This window comes from Neofelis nebulosa, chromosome X (assembly GCF_028018385.1).
Source record: "Neofelis nebulosa isolate mNeoNeb1 chromosome X, mNeoNeb1.pri, whole genome shotgun sequence".
Taxonomy (NCBI): Eukaryota; Metazoa; Chordata; class Mammalia; order Carnivora; family Felidae; genus Neofelis; species Neofelis nebulosa.
Window position 1 is genome coordinate 127,688,761 of NC_080800.1, and position 20,329 is coordinate 127,709,089.

Below are 20,329 nucleotides of genomic sequence, written 5' to 3' on the forward strand. Positions count from 1 at the left end.
CCACACTCAGATATCACCTCACGCCAGTCAGAGTGGCCAAAATGAACAAAACAGGAGACTATAGATGCTGGAGAGGATGTGGAGAAACGGGAACCCTCTTGCACTGTTGGTGGGAATGCAAATTGGTGCAGCCGCTCTGGAAAGCAGTGTGGAGGTTCCTCAGAAAATTAAAAATAGACCTACCCTATGACCCAGCGGTAGCACTGCTAGGAATTTACCCAAGGGATATGGGAATACTGATGCATAGGGGCCGTTGTACCCCAATGTTTATAGCAGCACTCTCAACAATAGCCAAATTATGGAAAGAGCCTAAATGTCCATCAACTGATGAATGGATAAAGAAATTGTGGTTTATATACACAATGGAATACTACGTGGCAATGAGAAAGAATGAAATATGTCCCTTTGTAGCAACGTGGATGGAACTGGAGAGTGTGATGCTAAGTGAAATAAGCCATACAGAGAAAGACAGATACCATATGCTTTCACTCTTATGTGGATCCTGAGAAACGTAACAGAAACCCATGGGGGAGGGGAAGGAAAAAAAAAGAGGTTAGAGTGGGAGAGAGCCAAAGCATAAGAGACTGTTAAAAACTGAGAACAAACTGAGGGTTGATGGGGGGTGGGAGGGAGGGGAGGGTGGGTGATGGGTATTGAGGAGGGCACCTTTTGGGATGAGCACTGGGTGTTGTATGGAAACCAATTTGACAATAAATTTTATGAAAAAATAAAAAAAAAATAAAAGACACATGAAGAGATGCTTAAAATTACTAATCATCAAAGGGGCGCCTGGGTGGCTCAGATGGTTGGGTGTCTGGCTTCGGCTCAGGCCATGATCTCACAGTTTGAGTTTGAGCCCCGCGTCAGGCTTTGTGCTGACAGCTCAGAGCCTCGAGCCTGCTTCGGATTCTGTGTCCCCCCTCTTTCTCTGACCTTCCCCTGCTCGCACTCTGTCTCTCTCTCTCTCCCTCTCTCTCTCAAAAATAAACATTAAAAAATTAAAAAAATTACTAATCATCAGGGAAATACAAATGAAAAGTGCAATCACATCAAAAAGACAAGAAATAACAAGTGCTGGTGATGATTGGAGACAAAGGAACCCTGTTACACTGCTGGTGGGAATGCAAACTGGTGCGGCCACTCTGGAAAACAGCATAAAGGTTCCTCAACAAGTGAAACATCGAACTGCCCTATGATCCAGTAATTCCACTTCTGGGTATTACCCAAAGAATTCAAAAACACTAACTTGATGGGATACATGCACCCCTATGTTCCCAAGTATAGATTCATACATGACTGGATAAAGATGTGGTATGTATGTATGTATGTATGCATGCATATATATATATATATACACGTATGTGTATATATATGTGTGTATACCCACACACACATATATGCACATGTATATACACACACACACACGATATATAAAACTTGGCCACAAAAAAGACGGAGATCTTGCCTTTTTGCAGCAACATGGATGGACCTAGAGAGCATTTCAGTTATGTTAAGCAAATAAGTTAGACAGAGAAAGAGAAATACTATACTATATGGGTTCACTTTTATGTAGAATCTAAAAAACAAAACAAACAAAGCAGAAACAGACCCACAGACACAGAGAACAAACTCGTGGTTGACAGAAGAGGGTACAGGGATGGGTAAATGGGTGAAGGAGGTTAAGAGATACAAACTTCCAGTTATAAAATAAATAGGTCACAGGGATGAAAAGTACAGCACAGGGAATATAGTCAATACTCCTGCAATGCACTCATCATGGTGAGCATTTCATAATGTATATAGGTGAATCACTGTGCTGTATACCTGAAACTAATTTATGTCAACTATACTTCAATTAAAAATGTTTTTAAATTTTAAATAAAAAATACATAAAATTTTCTAAAAAAGGAAGAGGTATTTAAAGTTAGAACTAAAAGTCTCTGTTGATGGATTTAATGAAACTCAGGTTGTATTTTTTCTTGAAATTCAGTTTTCTCCCCATCTCTTTCATTCCTGAACAGTAGTTTATGATCTTTCTATAATCTGGACAATAGCAGCCCTCATTCTCGAGTACCAGATTAAATTAATATATGTGATTTGTTTCAGGAGCCCAGGATTCAGACTGCGGCTCACTCACCTTCATCAAATACAGCAAACAGGAGTACAAATTCATGCAAGGTCTGTGTCCTTTCTTCAGCCAGACTTCCTGAAAAAGAAGTGAGAATATTTGTCTTCTATTACAAATCTTATCACAGGAAATCAGCACTAATAGCTGCTTTGTCTCTTGGTCTCCTGTTAACTTTACATAGTGTTGCTTCTTGGTGTCAGGCCTTCTGTACCAGTTTTTGTAAAACTGTTTGGGGTAAAGCACTTTTTTTTTCATTTCAAATTTGTTCCAGACCAGTACTTTTGTAAAACAGAGGAAAAACAAATTACTGAGAAAATGAAATTAAAGAGACATACAAAATACAAGTCCATATAATCATATTTCATAAATATGTATGTGTTTAGAACAGAAAAGAGAAAAAGAAAAATTATAAAAACTGTAAATACTGTTCATAGAAATTGTGCATAGAGGCAATTAATATAGTTTCTATTATACTTTTAGCTTTTTTAACTTATGCAATTGTAAATACACAAAGCATTATGACCAAAATAATAATTATCAATAATAAACACCTATAATCACAATTTAAATCAACACCATGTATATCGATATTTAAAGTTGTTAATGTTACAAATGAACTTGCTTCATGCTTTAATTATTGAACTTGTCAGTTGTCTTTAGTTAGCATTATATTTATATTAGTTAGCATTATATTTCTTCATTTGATTGGGAAGTTTTTTTAGCAGGCTTCTTTAAGCAGGAAGATATTTGTTTATGACATTTTCATTTTTCCTTGTACCTTTGACACTTGACAGTAAATCTTAGATTGGGCAAAGAAAGTAACTCACCCATACAAAATTAAGATATAGGTAAAGCTGTCTAAAAACATCTTAATTCTTTTTATTTATTTTTAAAACAATCAAATAGTGAAATTGACTTTTACTTTTCATGTTTAAGTCATGAATCTTAACACAGGTATGGATTCATGAAACCACCAACCATCAGGACACAGAACAGTTCCAACATGCCTCAAAACTCCCTCCTCCTATCCCATTATAGACATATATATATAGTCATGTATACAGAGACAGTCATATATATGGTCATATCCTTGGCAACCACTGATCTGTTCTCCATTGCAGTATATTTGTATTTTTGAGGTTGTCCTATAAATGGAATCATACAATATATAACCTTTTGAGATTATCTTTATTACTCGAGATAATGCCTTTGAGATTTATCCATTTTGTTGAATATATCAGTACTTCATTGTGTTTTATTGCTGAAGAGCATTTCATGATGTGGATGTACCACAGTGTGTTTAACCAGTCATTTGTTAAAGGACGTTTAGGTTGTTTCCAGTTCTTGGCCATTGCAAATAAAGGTGCTGTGAGCATTAACGTACACGTGTTTATGTGATTGTTAAGTTTTTATTTCTCTAGGGTAAATACTCAGGAATGGAAATTAGGTGTATATTTAATTTTATAAGAAACTGGTTATAACTGTGACATCAACTCCAGGGTGTATGGGTTTTTTTCCCTACCACCAAGCAATTCTGTAACACCAGCTGGGTGTCCAACAATTTAACTTAATTCTGGTGCTATCTCTCTGGAGATGGTGTAGATTCCCACAAGTTAAGGGCTCAGTTCTATGGGACTCCCCTGCACCCACACGTCAGATGTCAATCGGAAGTCCAAATCATCACCTGTGCTTCTGACCCACCTCTATAGCTCAGAGGTTCCAACAACACCTTTCTTGGGTTCCATTAATTTGCTAGAGGAGCTCACAGAAGTCAGAGAAATAATTTACTTACTAGATTACCAGTTTATTCAAAAAGGATACAACTAAGAAACAACCAGGTAGAGGAGAGGTGTAGGGAAAGGCATGGGGAAAGGATGCAGAGCTCCCATGCCTTCTCCAGGTATGCCACTCCCCTCAAATCTCCTGGTGTTCACCAACCTGGGTCTCTGAACTCCGTCCTTTGTGGTTTTTTATGTAGGCTTCATTACACAGGCACGATTGACTGAATCATCAGACATTGGTGACTGAGCTCAATACTCAGCCCCTCTCCCCTCTCTTGGGGGTGGGGGTGGGGTCAGGGGGGTGAGACTGAAAATTCCAGCCTTCTAGTCTCTTGGTTGACTCTGTTGGCAATCTGCTCCCATCCTTAGGTGTGTGGTCTAAAAATCACCACACTAACGTAGCAAAAAGACATTTTTATTGCTCTCATCACAGAAAATCTCAAGGGTTTTAGAAGCTCTACCAGAAGGAGATGAAAACCAAATATAGATTTTATTTAAATCACAGTATTACACTGCCAAACTGTTTTCCAGAGTGGCTATGCTATTGTGAATCCCCACCAACAACGTATGAGACTTCCTGTTGCTCTGCATTCTTGACAGCATACTTAATTTTAAAATTATTACATTAGGTATTCTAATAGGTATGTAGCAGTATTTTGTTATGGTTTTAATATACATTTCCCTAATGACCAATGATATCGAGCATCTTTTCAGGTATTTATTTACCACTTCTTTGCTGAATTATCTATTCAAATCTTTTGCCCATTTGAAGAATTGCTTTTTTTCCTTATTGTTGACATTTGAGAACATGTTTTAGAAAATAAAATAAAATGTTTTATACACTATGTATATATACATATATAATACATATATAAAACGTATAAAAATATCTTGGCTATTGTGAATATATATATATATATATATATATATATATATATATATATATTCCATTAGTAATATATATATTACATCAGTCCTTTGCCAGATATATGATTGGTAAATATTTTCTTCCAGTCTGTAGCTTGTCTCTTCATTCTCTTAACAGTATTTTTTTTTAATTTTTTTTTTTAACGTTTATTTATTTTTGAGACAGAGAGAGACAGAGTATGAACGGGGGAGGGTGAGAGAGAGGGAGACACAGAATCTGAAACAGGTTCCAGGCTCTGAGCTGTCAGCACAGAGCCCGACGCGGGGCTCGAACTCACGGACCGCGAGATCATGACCTGAGCCGAAGTCGGACGCTTAACCGACTGAGCCACCCAGGCGCCCCAACAGTATTTTTTTTTATTACAAAAGCAAAAGTTACTAGTGTTGATGAAGTCACATTCATCAATTTTTTCTTGTATGGACTGTTTTTGGTGTTTTCTCACCGAAAACCCTAGGTCAGAAAGATATTTTGCTATGTTTCCTAACAGTGTTATGGTTTTACATATTACATTTAGAACTATAATTCATTTTGAGTTAATCTTTGTATAATGTTAGGTCTAGGATCATTGGATACAGATATCTAATTGTCCAACACCTTTTGATGAAAAGACTATCCTTCCTCCTTTGAATTGTTTTTGCACCAAATCAATTGGCTTACTTGTGTGGATCTATTTCTGCACTTTTATTCTCTATCATTAATCTACAGGTCTATTCCATTTACTAATATATGTTATGATTACTGCAGTTTGTAGTAAGTTGGAAAATCAAGTAGGATTATTACTCCAAATTCATTCTTTTTTGCAAAATCATTTTAGCTAATCTAGTCCTTTTGCCTTTTCGTATAAATTTCAGAATCAGCATATCTGTGTCCACAAAAAAATCTTGCTGAAAATCTACAGACGTGGGAGGACTAAGAGCTCCACTGTTCGCAAACACAGTATGTCTCTCTGATTTCTTTCACTTTGTAGTTTTCATCATATAGACAATTCACATGTTTTGTTAGATTTATATCTAAGCTTTCAATTTTTGGAGCTACTGTAAACATTCTTTCTTTTTTTTTCTTTTTTTTAAATATGAAATTTATTGTCAAGTTGGTTTCCATACAACACCCAGTGCTCATCCCAACAGATGCCCTCCTCAATACCCATCACCCACCCTCCCCTCCCTCCCACCCCCCATCAGCCCTCAGTTTGTTTTCAGTTTAAACATTCTTTCTTAAATTTTGGTTTCCATTTATTCACTGATAGTATATAGAATACAAAATTTTTAAAGTTTTTATTTAAATTCCAGTTAGGTAACATACAGAGTAATACTCGTTTCAGGTGTACAATATAGTGATTGAACACTTCCATACATCACCCAGTGCTCATCACATGTGACCTCCTTAATTCCCATCACCTATTTCACCCATTCCCTGCAGCTACCTCCCCTCTGGTAACTATCAGTCTGTTCTCTATAGTTAAGAGTCTGTTTCTTGGTTTCTTTCTCTGTTTTCCCCTTTGATCCTCTGTTTTGTTTCCTAAATTCCACATATGAGTGAAACCATATGGTATTTGTCTTTCTCTGACTGACTTATTTCGCTTAGCATAGCTCTATCCATGTCATTGCAAATGGCAAGGTTTCATTTTTTTTATGGCTGAGTAATATTCCATTGTGTATATTTCTTTATCCATTCATTAGTCAATGGACATTTGGGGTCTTTCCATAATTTGGTTATTGTTGATAATGCTGCTATAAACATTGAGGTGCATGTATCCCTTCAAAGTAGTATTTTTGTGTTCTTTGGGTAAATACCTAGTAGTGTAAATGCTGGATCACAGGGCAGTTCTATTTTTATTTTTTGAGGAACCTCCACACTGTTTTCCCAGCTGTATGTGCCAGTTTGCATTCCCACCAACAGTGCAAGAGGGTTCCAGTTTCTCCATGTCCTTGCCAACACTTGTTTTTTGTTTTTTGTGTTGTTGATTTTAGCCATTTTGACAGGTGTGAGGTGGTATCTCATTGTAGTTTTGATTTGTATTTCCCTGATGATAAGTAATGTTGAGCATCTTTTCATGTGTCTGTTGGCTATATGTATATCTTCTTTGGAAAAGTTTCTATTCATGTCTTCTACCCATTTTTTAATTGGATGATTTGCTTTTTGGGTGTTGTGTTTCGTAAGTTGTTTATATATTTTGGATACTAGCCCTTTATCAGATATGTCATTTGCAAATATCTTCTTCCATTCCATAGGTTACCTTTTAGGTTTGTTGATTGTTTCCTTCCCTGTGCAGAAGTTTTTTATTTTGATGAGGTCCCAAAGTTTATTTTTGCTTTTATTTCCCTTGCCTCAGGGGACATATCTAGTAAGAAGTTGTTACAGCCAATGTCAAAGAGGTTGCTGCCTGTATTCTCCTCTAGGACCCACATAGATGGGTCTTGTTTTTTTTTTTTTAAATCCATTCTGACAACACCCCATGTCTTTTGATTAGAGCATTTAGTCCATTTACATTCAGAGTGATTACTGATAGATATTAATTTAGTGCAATTGTATTACTTGTTAAGTCATTGTTTCTGGAGATTTTCTCTGCTCGTTTCTAGTCTTTTTTTGCTTTTGGTGTTTCTTTGCCTACTTAAAGAGTCCCCTTTAATATTTCTTGTAGGGCTGGGTTAGTGGTCACAAAGTCCCTTATTTTTTGTCTGGGAAACTATCTCTTCTTCTATTCTGAATGATTGCCTTGCTGGATACAGTATTCTTGGCTGCAGATTTTTCCCATTCTGCATTTTGAGTGTATCATGTCACTCTCTTCTGGCTTGCTAAGTTTCTTTTGGGAAATCTGCAGCTAGCGTTATGGGTTTTCCCTTGTTAAGGTAAGGACTTCTTTTGTCTTGCTGCTTTTAAAATTTTTTCTTTATCACTATATTTCGCAAATTTAATTATAACGTGTCTTTGTGTTGGCCTGCTTTTGCTGATTTTGGTGGGAGTTCTCTGTGCCTCCTGGATTTAAATCTCTGTTTCCTTCCCCAGAATAGAGAAGTTTTCAGTTATTATTTCCTCAAATAAAATTTCTGCTCCCTTTTTTCTATATAGAATACAATTTATTTTTAACAGTTCTATTGAGATATAACTGCTATACAAAGAACTGCATATATTTAATATGTATAATTGGATGAGTTAGGCATATGAAAACACCCATGATACCATTACCAAATCAAGGTAATAGACATATGTAACACCTCTCAGAGTTTCTGTGTCTTTTAGGGTGTGTGTGTGTGTGTGTGTGTGTGTGTGTGATAAAAACACTTAATATGAGATTACCCTTATAACAAATTTTGAAGTGTACAATACCATATAGTCAACTATAGGCACTTATGTTATATAACAGATCTCTAGAATTATTCATGTAGCATAATTGAAGCTTTATACCTTTTGAATAACAACTCCCAATTTCCTTTCCTCCAGCTCCTTACAACCACTATTATACTCTCCACTTCTACAGAATTTTAGACTACTTTATGACTATTTTATATGCCTCATATAAGTGGACTCTTATATTTGCCTTTCTGTGACTGACTTATTTCACTGAACAAAATACCCTCCAGATTCATACATGTTTTTGAAAATAACAGGATTTCCTTTTTTCAAATGCTGACTAACAGTCCATTATTATATACATCCATGTGATTGTGATACATACATGATATATGTATATATCACATTTTCTTTATCCATTTATTTGTCAATGGACACTTGGGTTGTTTCCACATCTTTGCTATTGTGAATAATGTTGCAGTAAATACAGGAGTGCAGATGTCTCTTTGAGATCTTTTTAAAAAAATTTTTTTTAATGCTTATTTATTTTTGAGACAGAGAGAGACACAGCATGAGCAGGGAAGGGGCAGAGAGAGAGGGAGACACAGAATGTGAAGCAGGCTCCAGGCTCTGAGCTGTCAGCACAGAGCCCGACGCGGGGCTCAAACTCACAAACTGTGAGATCATGACCTGAGCCGAAGTTGAATGCTTAACCGACCGAGCCACCCAGGCACCCCGAGATCTTGATTTCAATACTTTTTGATATATACCAGAAGTGGAATTGCTAGATTATACGGCAATTGTTTTAGTTGTTTTCCATAACCACTGCACTGATTTACCTTCCTACCGATAGCGTACAGGGTTCCCTTTTTTCCACATCCTTGCCAACACAGTTATCTTGATTATAGCCACTCTAACGGGTATGAGATGATATATCATTATGGTTTTGGTTTGTCTTTCCCTGATGGTTAGTGATGTTTAGCACCTTTTCACACACTTGTTAACCATCTGTATATCTTTTTCCCCCCAGAAATATATTTTCACATCCTTTGCCAGTTTGGGGAATATAGAAGGGGAATAAAAAAGTGAAATTCTCCACCAGTTTGGTGGTACTTTAAATTCTGATGCCTTTTCCTGATCTGCTTGCTCTATTTGATTTTTAGAATTCTCAAATGACTGGGCTAGGTGTTTTGTCAAGGTTCTATAGTCGGGTTCAATGGGAGATAAAGGGTGGCATATGTTTCCTCCATATTACCCAGAACCAGAACCTCTGCTGACTTTTTTAAAAAAATGATTTTATTTTTAAGTAATTTCAACACCCAATGTGGGGCTCAAATTTATAGCTCTGAGATCAAGAGCCCCATGCATCACTGACTGAGTCAGCCAGCCACCCCTCCATTGACTTTTTAAGTCAGTTTTCTGTCAAAGAATTCTTTTGATTTTAAAGTTATTTATACTTTATATATAAACATGTATTGATGATTTTATTGTTTTGTTAAGCTTTATATCTCACAGATAACACACTGTAGTTTTAGCACTTTGTCATAAATTCGGATTATGAAACTGAACTTAGTGTATGAGAGATCATGCTTCTACTCCCTCCCCTCTTGTTTTTTTTTTTCATAGTCATCATAATCATCCAGAAATGGTGGTTCATGTTCACAAATTCTTTGCCTATCCTCTCATGCAAATGTGGAGCCTAATTCTCCTCCCCTTTTATGGGCTGGCCGTAGTGACTCATTCCAACAAACAGAATGAGGTGGACGGGATGCTGTGTGATTTCAGAGGGCAGGTTAAAAAAGGGACCATATAAAAAGACAGCATGAGCCACCATACAAAAGATCTGGCTACTTAAGAGAAAGAGAAGACAAGCCAAAGACTGAGAAAAATATTTGCAGAAGACATATTTGATAAAGGACCATTATCCAAAATGTACAAAGAACTCTTAAAACTCAACAATAAAAAAAAACAATCTGATTTAAAAAATGAGAAAAGGACCTGAACAGACACCTCAGCAAAGATATGCAAATAAGCCTATGAAAATGTGCTTCATGTCATATGTTATCAGGGAAATGCAAATTAAAGCAATGTGATACCACCACATACCTATAAGAATGGCCACATTCCAAAACACTGGCAACACCGCAAGCTGGTGACGATGAGGAGCAACGGGTACAGCCACCTTGGAAAACAGATTGGTGGTTCCGTGCAAAAGAAAGCCTACCCTTACTGTATGATCCAGTAGTTGTACTCCTTGGCATTTGCCCAAAGGGGTTGAAGACTATGTATGCACAGAAACCTGCACACGGCTGTATTCATAACTTAAAAATTGGAAGCAACCAAGGTGTCCTTTATTGGTGAGTGAATAAACTAACTGTGATACATCCAGACAATAGAATGTTATTCGGTGCTGAAAAGAAAAAAAGCTATCAAGCCATGCAAAGACATGAATGAAACTGAAATGCCTATTACTAAATAGAAGAAGCCAATATGAAAAGAGTATATAATGTATGATTTCAACTATTTGACATTCTGGAAAAGGCAAAACTATGGAGACTATTTAAAATAACAGAGGTTGGCGGAACACCTGGGTGGCTCAGTCGGTTGAGCGTCCGATTTCAGCTCAGGTCATGAGCTCACAGTCCGTGAGTTTGAGCCTCGTGTCTGGCTCTGTGCTGACAGCTCAGAGCCAGGATCCTGCTTCGGATTCTATGTCTTCCTCTCTCTCTGCCCCTCCCACACTCATGCTCTGTCTCCATGTCACTCAAAAAATGAATAAACATTAAAAAAAATTTTAATGAAAAAATGAAATGTCATGGTTGTTGAAGGGTAGTAGAGGAAAGGATGGGTAGATGGGACATGTATGATACTATAATGATGGATACATGTCATTACACATTTGTCCAAACTGTAGAATGTAGACCAACAAGAATGAACTGTCATGTAAAGTATGGACTTAGGTTGATAATGGTATGTCAATGTAGGTACATCGATTATAACAAGCATACCACTCTGGGGTAGGATGTTGACAGTAGGGGAGGCTGTGTGTGGGTTGCAGGCAGGTGGTATTTGGGAATTCCCTGCAGTTTCTGCTCAATTTTGCTGTAAAACCAAAACTACCCTAAAACATGGAGTCCATTTAAAAGGAAAAAAAAGGAAAAACTTCTGTCTACCCTGTAGCTCCCACACTGAAAAGATCTTGTGGAAAGCTCTAGCTATTTGAGTTTTCTAAGTGTAGGTGCCACACATGTGAATAAAGTTTTACTCAGGATGACCTTGGCTGCAGCCACTATCTGACTACAACTTCATTAGAAACCCTGGGACAGACCATCAGGTAAACATAGTCCCAAATTCTGTGAGAGACCCACAAAAACCATGAGAAATTAGAAATGATTATTGTCATTTTAAGCCACTAAATTGTAATAGTTAAAGGAATAAAAAAAAGTCCGTTGAAGCTGAATTCACTATTAAAAACTCAGAATTAAAGTAAATTCTGCAATGTTTACTTCCCTAATTTAGTGCATGCCATTAAACTATACATTAAAAACAGGTTTGATTAGTATAAGATGATTTGTAGAATAACAAGTTATAAATGTTTGCTTTTCTCCAATTTTTACATGCTTTTGGGATACAGATGATACACTTGGATGTGTTCATCTCCAGGAAGCTCTCAGGGAACGTAATACAAAATTTAAGAAAAGACTACAGAGAGCCCATAGAATATAATATTTTCTTTCCATGGGCATAATGCTAGGGAAAAGAAACATCCTTAGATGAAAGAACACAAATGCTATGTTTTATGAATCGACCTAGATGTTTGTACTTCTCTGTTATTTCATCTGAGTCCTACCCTCTCTGCCACTTACCTTCTTTGCAAACCAGCAGGGCTCCAATGAGGCCTGAATTTAGGTCTTTCACCAGGTCCACATGAGAAAAATATGAGTAGGTGAGACACGGAGGATCCGAGGCCATCGGTCCATTCTCTTTCAGGACCTGCCAGACGTAGGTATGACTCTCACCAGGAAAGACTTTATCATCTTCCTTCTCCTTCTGGCTGGTCTGGTCCTCATATTCAGCACCTAGAGCAAGAAGGGATACAATTGTCCTTTCCATACCCATTATTTACTCAAGGAAATGTATCAAGCTTGTTATTATCAACAGATTCTACACAGGAAATAGACTTTCTGCAACTGAATTTGGAAGACTACTAAGCAGCCTTACATAGCCCAGAGAAGTTGTAGACCACTCATGCAAACGTGAGGGGTTCGGGGGGTCTCACTGCAACCTCCAGATACTAACAAATACTACTACTTTCATCATTGCATCTTTTTACCTAGTTTGCGTTCATTCAACTCGGCAGACACATGTTGCTTATGTACTTTGTCCCAGATTCTTTAATGAGCACTGGTGAGGATAGTGGAAAGGTGAGATACATGGAGTTTTAAAAATGTTTTTAACTTGGCTCTTCTCTGGAGGAACAGATCACATCAGGGGCAGATATTTTCTGGCTGCCCCATCTTAGTGGTGTTAAAATGGACTCCTGGATTAGTGTGATGCCTTGATTCTCAACTGAGTACTATATGTGTTCATTGTTAATGAAGCGTCATTGCTTCCAGGTCATTTCAGTGGACAGGGGTAGAGAATATTTAAAGGCACTGACCTCTTGTACTTCTATTGAAACATCTTTTCTAGCAACTCACCATAACTTCCCGGATTTATAATAGTCTCTGGAGTTCCAGAGCGGTTCAAGGCATTCAGGGGGCTCTTCATTTATACCCTATCTTGTCCCCTAATATGTACACATCTGAGAGAGGGACCGCCCCAACACAGCAGTGCAACACACCCCTGAACTGCCCCTACTCCGCCTGTACTTTCACTAGAAGCTTTCAGCAACCAAGGCCACCTCCAAAGGACAGATGAGTAGTCCCCACCCTAAAGTCAGTTTCTCTGGGGTATAGGGACACCCTCTTCAGTGTGCACTAGGTACTACTGGCTTCATGTGGAAGCAACATCAGACCAACACCTGCACATGGCAGAGACAGGTAGACATTTTTAAAAACCTGAGTCGGCATCTGGGGATGGAATGTGCATCTCAGGTGCCTGTGTGATCATGGGTTGATATTAAATTCTAGATAGTAGATACATTTGGATAGGGAGGGAGGGAATCAGAGGAGATACACAAGGGGCTTCAACTGTATCTATAATGTTTAATTTCTTAAACCAGAGATGGCAAAATGTTAAGATTTGGCAAAGTGAGGTGACAATTGTTTGTTTGCTATATTACTTTCTGTGCCTTTGTTTGAAGTATTTCATTAAGAAATGAATATCCTTTAAAAAAACGAAATGAATATTCTCTTTCCTGACAGTAGGGTTGGGAAAGAGGTGTGGAACATTTGATGAGAGGCCACGAATGTGTGAAGCACTGTAGCTGTCCTGGGGATAGGGACGGTGAACCACCGGGAGAACTGTCGCAGTAGGATGGCCAGGAGGTGCCGAGCTGACGAATGAGGAACTTAGTGACACGATTCCAGGTGAATGTATACTTTTACTTCCACTATGGCCATTCATTCACTTGGCTGCTAGTTGAATAGGCAGAGAACAGCTGTAACCAGGGTAGTGTTTTAGCCAAGTGAAGAGAATGGAGATCAGGGAGGCCAGGAGACTGGGACTGCATGCAAGGGCACCATGTCTGTGATGAGCCAGGGCATATGAGCTGGGCAAGGAGGGAAGCGATAGCAGTGGATGGCAGATTCCAATGAGAATGAAGCGCTCTTGGAATGGGCAGTGAGAAACATTCAAGGTGGTGCTCAAACATTGAACACTTGAACTTGAGATTTCGGGGGCTGCTCAAGTTGCTAATAACAAAACCTATTCTTCAATGAACACAAAGGTGATTTGTGAAGACCAAGAAAAGTAGGTGGCACCTGGAAAAAAGCATTGTGCACATCCCTTAAAGTCTATTATCTACTAATGTGTATTATTTTTGGAAGATCCCTGCCTCCATCAGACTCTTATCTGAGCTTGTACGTCAGCCACCTGCAAATATTCTAAACAGAAGGTAAGGTGTTCTGTGTAATTTTCACTTTCTATTATATGCGGAACAACACTGTTGTGACATTTGAGAGTTCAGGGAGTCCATCTGTCTGATATCAGTGTGCGTTTCACATGGAAGATGTCCTAAGGAGTGTACTGAATCAACAAAAATCCACTTCCGAAAGGACGTCATTTTGTAATTAGCCCTTGAGCCAGTCAAAGCTTTCTCCAGTAGTTTTGGGCTTGAGATACACAAGGAAGAGAGAAAGGTTGAGGAGTACATCACAGAGCTTCCTGTTGAGAAGACTGTTAAATAACCGTCCCAAATATAGCAATGTGAAACAACCACCACGTTACTACCCTCACTGACTCTGTGGGTCAGGAGCTCAGAGCACAGGCTCTTCTGCTCCAAGGTATCTAGGGCGTCAGCTGGCATGCCACAAACAGCTGAGGGCTAGAACCATCTGGAGGGTTTTTCATTCACGTATCTAGTAGCTGGATGGGACTGACCTGAAAACTGCATTCAGTTGGGACTGTCGACCAGCGCACTTACACCTGGGACTTTCTACTTGGCTTTGGCTTCCTCATGGGGACCTTGAGGAGTCAGGGGGCCAAATGGCATTTCAGGATGCCAAGAGTGAATGTTCCCACAAACAAGACAGAAGCAGCCTATTATTTCAGCACTCAGTGCCAAAAGTCACATGGCATGGGCTGTACCACACGCTATTGGTTGAAGCAGTTACAGGCCTCCACAGATTAAAGGGAAAGAACTATAGATACCAGGGGCGCCTGGGGGGCTCAGTCAGTTGAGCGTCCGACTTCAGCTCAGGTTATGATCTTATGGTCTGAGAGTTTGAGCCCCGTGTCGGGCTCTGTGCTGACAGCTCGGAGCCTGGAGCCCGCTTCGGATTCTGTGTTTCCCTCTCTCTCTGCCCCTCCTCCATGTACTCTTTCTCTCTCTCCCAAAAGTAAAATAAAACATTTTAAAAAATTTAAAAAAATATATAGATTCCAGCTCTTGATGGGAGGAGTGTCAAGGCACCTTCTACCATGTTTCTGTAAACCACCACACTAGGGCATTCTAAAAGTGAGTCACCGGTGCTCTGAAGTTGGAAGCTATCTCAACAATGTGCACTCAGTAACCAAGGTAGCTGGTAATCTACACAGAGATCTCACAGTGGCAATCTCTTTGGTCTCCGCCTTCCACCTCCAGCCCCAATCCTGTTCCATCCCCTGATGTTTATGTCCTTGTATCTGCATCCTCCCTCTGCCTGGCCTCCATTGCACTGGGTGTCCTGGAGAACTCTCTACCCAACCCTCTGCAGTTAGCTGGTCAGCCTGATTCCAGGCTTAGCCTAGGGCCCCAGAAGTTAGTCAAATGCTGTGCCTCAGGGGGTATTCCACCCCGCTTCCTGGAACCACCAGTTATTATTCCTTTACCTGATCTCTGCTCAGCAGCTTTGGGTTGACACTTCTTGACTTGTATGTCTCCATGCTGTCTTTCAGGTTTCACTCAAATTTTTGCAGCTCATGGCCAACCTCACCTAATCCTTATTGAGAACCTCACTTCATGGACACATCTATAGCTTGGGTTGGTGCCTCCCCACTGGTCCAGAAAAGAAAGTAAAAATGTACCTCTAGCACTGAACTTTCATTTTCAGCTCCAGACCAAATCTGAAATTTGCTTGGACCTGCTTTTCACTCGTTTTGTGGCTACTTTCACAGACACTTTACGTGAACAAGCTGTCTTGGTTTATATCTTGTGCCTTTAGATTCTAGCAGCCATGGCAAGTCATATGGCTAAGCTGCACATCAATATGGCAGGGAAAAATAGCCCTCCCACTCTGGAGAGGGGATGATTACTTGCTAAACAATAACATGATTTACCAGAGTTGCCTTGGGAGAGAAAAATGACAGGTTTGCAAAGTTATGCAAACATAAAACAGATCAGCATTTGCCTGCAACTAGAAATGGGAATGGGTCTGCAAAGAGAGAATTTCTTGAAGTGACAGAAGTGTTCTAAAGACGAATTGTGTTGATGGCTGCACACGTGTAAAAGTCTACGAAAATTCATCAAACTGCTTTTTATTGAAATGTAGTTGACATACGATATTGTATTAGTTTCAGGTGTACCACATGGTGATTTGGCAATTCCATACATTGCTCAATGGTAATCACAGTAAGTCTGGTTACATTTGTCACCATACAAAGTTGTTACAATAGTATTGACTTCATTCATTATGCTATACATTACATCCCTGTGACTTATTTATTTTATAATGGGAAGTTTATACTTTTTAATCCCCTCCACCTATTTTTCCCATCCCCCAACTTCCCTAGTCTCTGGAAACCACCAGATTGTTCTTTGTGTCTATGAATCTGTTTCTGTTTTGTTTTGTTTTTAAAATTTTTTTTTCAACGTTTTTTATTTATTTTTGGGACAGAGAGAGACAGAGCATGAACGGGGAGGGGCAGAGACAGAGGGAGACACAGAATCGGAAACAGGCTCCAGGCTCCGAGCCATCAGCCCAGGGCCTGACACGGGGCTCGAACTCACGGACCATGAGATCGTGACCTGGCTGAAGTCGGACGCTTAACCGACTGTGCCACCCAGGCGCCCCTTGTTTTGTTTTTAGATTTCACATATAAATAAAACCATATAGTATTTGTCTTTCTCTTTCTGACTTATTTCAGTTAGCATAATACACTCTAGTTCCATTCACATAATTGGAAATGCAAGATTTCATTCTTTTTGTTGGCTGAGTAATATTCCTGTGTGTGTGTGTGTGTGTGTGTGTGTGTGTGTGTGTGAGAGAGAGAGAGAGAGAGAGAGAGAGAGAGAGAGAGACAAAGAGAGGGAGAGAGAGAGAGAGAGTATCCCACACCTTCTATATCCATTCATCTATGGATGGACACTTGTGTTGCTTCCATATTTGGGCTATTGTAAATAATGCTGCAATGAACATAGGGGAGCATATATCTTTTCGAATTGTGTTGTTTTCAGTTTCTTTGGGCAAATACCCAGAAGCAGAATTGCTGGATCATACGGTAGCTCTATTTTTAATTTTTGGAGTCACCTCCATGCTGTTTTCTACAGTGGCAGCACCAGCAGTGCATGAGGCTTCCCTTTGTGTCGCACCCTCAGCAGCACTTGTTATTTCTTGTCTTTTTGATACTAGCCACTCTGACAGGCGTGAGGTGGTACCTCAGTGTGGTTTTGACTTGTATTTCCCTGATGATGAGTGATGTGGAGCATCTTTTCATGTGTCTGTTAGCCATCTGGATGTCTTCTTTGGAAAAATGTCTAGTCAGGTCCTCTGCCATTCTTTGTTTGTTTGTTTTAATTGGGTGGTTTGTTTTCTTTGATATTTAGTTTTGATATTTAGTTTTGTGAATTCTTTATATATTTTGCATATTAACCCATTATGGGACATTTCATTTGCAAATACCTTTTCCCATATAGTAGGTTGCTGTTTCATTTTATCAATGGTTTCCTTCACGTATGCCAAAACTTTTTAGTTTGATACAGTTCCATTTGTTTATACCTGCCTTTGTTGCTGTTGCTGTCAAACTACTTTAAATGGGTGAATTTTATGATATGTAAGTTATACCTCAATAAAACTGTACAAAAGTGTTATGGGGAGAGGGGCACCTGGGTGGCTCAGTTAGTTAAGCATCTGACTGCTTCAGATCATGATCTGGTTCAGGTCATGATCTCATGGTTCATGGGTTTGAGCCCTGCATCGGGCTCTGTGCTGACAGCTCAGAGCCTGGAGCCTGCTTCAGATTCTATGTCTCCCTTTCTCTCTGCCCCTCCTCATCCCCTCCCTCTCAAAAAATGAATAAACATTAAAAAAATTTTTTTAAACTAAAAAATGCTATGGAGAGGGGCACCTGGTTGGCTCAGTTGGTAGAGCATGCAACTCTTGATCTCAACTTAAAAAAAAATGTTATGGGGAAAACATACACAAAGCTCAATTTTAGATGGATCATGAACCTATATACAAAAGGTAAAATAATAAAACTTCTGGAGAAAAGCATGGAAGAAACTCTTCAAGACTTTGGGGTAGGCGAATAAATATCTTTTTTTTTAATCTTTATTTTTGAGAGAGAGAGAGAGAGACAGAGTGGGAGCAGGAGAGGGGCAGAGAGAGAGGGAGGCACAGAATGTGAAGCAGGCTCCAGGCTCTGAGCTTCCAGCACAGGGCCCGACGTGGGGCTCAAACCCATGAATCATGAGATCATGACCTGAGCCAAAGTCAGATGCTCAACCGACTGAGCCACCCAGGCGACCCAGGGTAGGCAAATATCTTAAACAGGACATGAAGCTCTAACATGGAAAGAAAAAAGTGATAATTTTTTGGGTTGAACTTCTGTGCTTCATTAGTAACTTTTGTTTGCCAAAAACTTATTGAGAGTGAAAATTCAAGGCACAGACTGGAAGAAAATATGCAAATATTTACATCTGTCAAATGGTGTGCATTAAGAATATATAAAGTACCTGTACAAATCAATAAGAAAAAGATAACTCCTTTTTTCAATAGGAAAATCAGTTAAACACTTGATATGATATTTTACAGTAGGGTATCAGAAAGGTCAACACATCACAGATTTAACTGACATCCTGGGGCTCCCAGGCTAGTCTAAGAAGGCCAGGAGCTTGTGGATCACAGCATGTGAGTATACAGGCTTCTGACAGGGCCATAAGTCACATGGATTTGAGGCCATTGCCTCACTGTGTTGCTCCTGGGCAGAACCACTGTGGACGCACATGTGAGAGATTAAATAGTTTTCCCAGACTTCATCAGGCATAGGGTGCAAAACAGTCATCTCTATGCTCACCCCGAGCTGCAGGACTGTGAGGACCCTGGCCTCTCTAAAAAGCTCCTAGATATGTTCTGGAAGCTCCCAGTGGATAATCCTCATGGGAATAGCCTGCCTGGCTCCAGCCAGAATTGGGATGACATTTCCTCTATAACACCTGCCCCCACCTGTCATCTTCCCCCAACCCAGGTCTGCCTTGGCCTTATGGGTACAGCTCAAAAAATTAAGACTTTCCAATTTCAGAAGCAATTAGTCAACATGTAAGCACAGTTAGGCTGTGCAACATAGGGCATGTGCTCAAATACTTTATTAATGATTTTCTTGAATCTTCTTGATCTATATATGCCCTAGTCTATCTGGACAATGTGGCACCCCCTTCACTCCCTTCATGCATTGTGAAGGTTAAGGAGAAGCTAGGTAAAGTGGGGACTGAGGCCATACAGGTTGTTTATTTTAATGAGGTCAGCTTGTGCTTATCACGTAGTGGCATTGATATTTAGAAACTGGGGGGAGGGGAGGGAGACGAAATATCTAGAAAGTGAGAATCTAAGGAAGGAAGAATTCTATTTCATTTCCATATCATGAGCCTTCATCCTCCCAAGGAAATTTCCGGGCATAGGAAGGCAGATAAATGGAATTGTTAGGATCTGTGGCCTGGCTCCTCAAGGGAGAACAGGAACCAAATTAACTTCAGGGCTTAAACTAAGATGACAATGTTTCTGACTTCATGAAACAGGCCTTGGTTTGAATCCTGACTCCCCCATTCACCAGCGGTATGACCCTGTGTTCAATACTCCTTTATCCCTGGGATGAGAGGACACTAGCAAGGCATCTCACTCACCTTCAGAAGCTTTCCAATAGGATACGCCAACAGCATGAAGACTGACAGGGTGAGAAGCCATGTTCTTGAGTGTAATGACCACTGTGTCAAAAACCTCGGCCCGGATGGTAGGACCCAGCAGACCTGCAAGAACAGGATGTCCCTCAAAGGTCACTTGGAGAGCAGCACTCCGGAAAAGCTGGTATTATGAAAGTGATGGCCAAAGTCATGTCCCTGTGATTATTGATAGAAAGTAGTAATTGAATGAATAAATGCATAAACTGCCATCACCAGCTCAGTGTCATGATTCTTCTGAGGATAGATTTCTGGCAATTCATTCAGTTGAGTTCCTACTATATTCTAGGAACTGTCTTAGGCACCGGAGACGCAGGAGTGAATAAGACACATCATGAAAATTATATTCTACAGAATGAAATCAGGAACATAAAGAAATAAGAACTATTCTGTTTGTGGTCAATGCTGTAAAAGATGGTAGTGAGCTAGAAAATGCTGAAGCAGGAGAT

General features: G+C 39.5%; 1 protein-coding gene across 3 annotated transcripts in view; it reads right to left on the minus strand.

Moving 5' to 3' along the window:
• F8 (coagulation factor VIII) overlaps positions 1-20,329 on the minus strand; it is a 123,290-nt gene that overhangs the window by 78,013 nt on the left and 24,948 nt on the right. For all 3 annotated transcript variants that reach the window (XM_058713286.1, XM_058713285.1, XM_058713287.1), the window contains 3 exons: positions 19,827-19,949; positions 11,995-12,207; positions 2,138-2,206 (listed from right to left, as the gene is read on the minus strand). In XM_058713286.1, the coding sequence (XP_058569269.1) occupies positions 2,138-2,206; positions 11,995-12,207; positions 19,827-19,949 (405 nt within the window). The remainder of the gene's footprint in view (positions 1-2,137; positions 2,207-11,994; positions 12,208-19,826; positions 19,950-20,329) is intronic.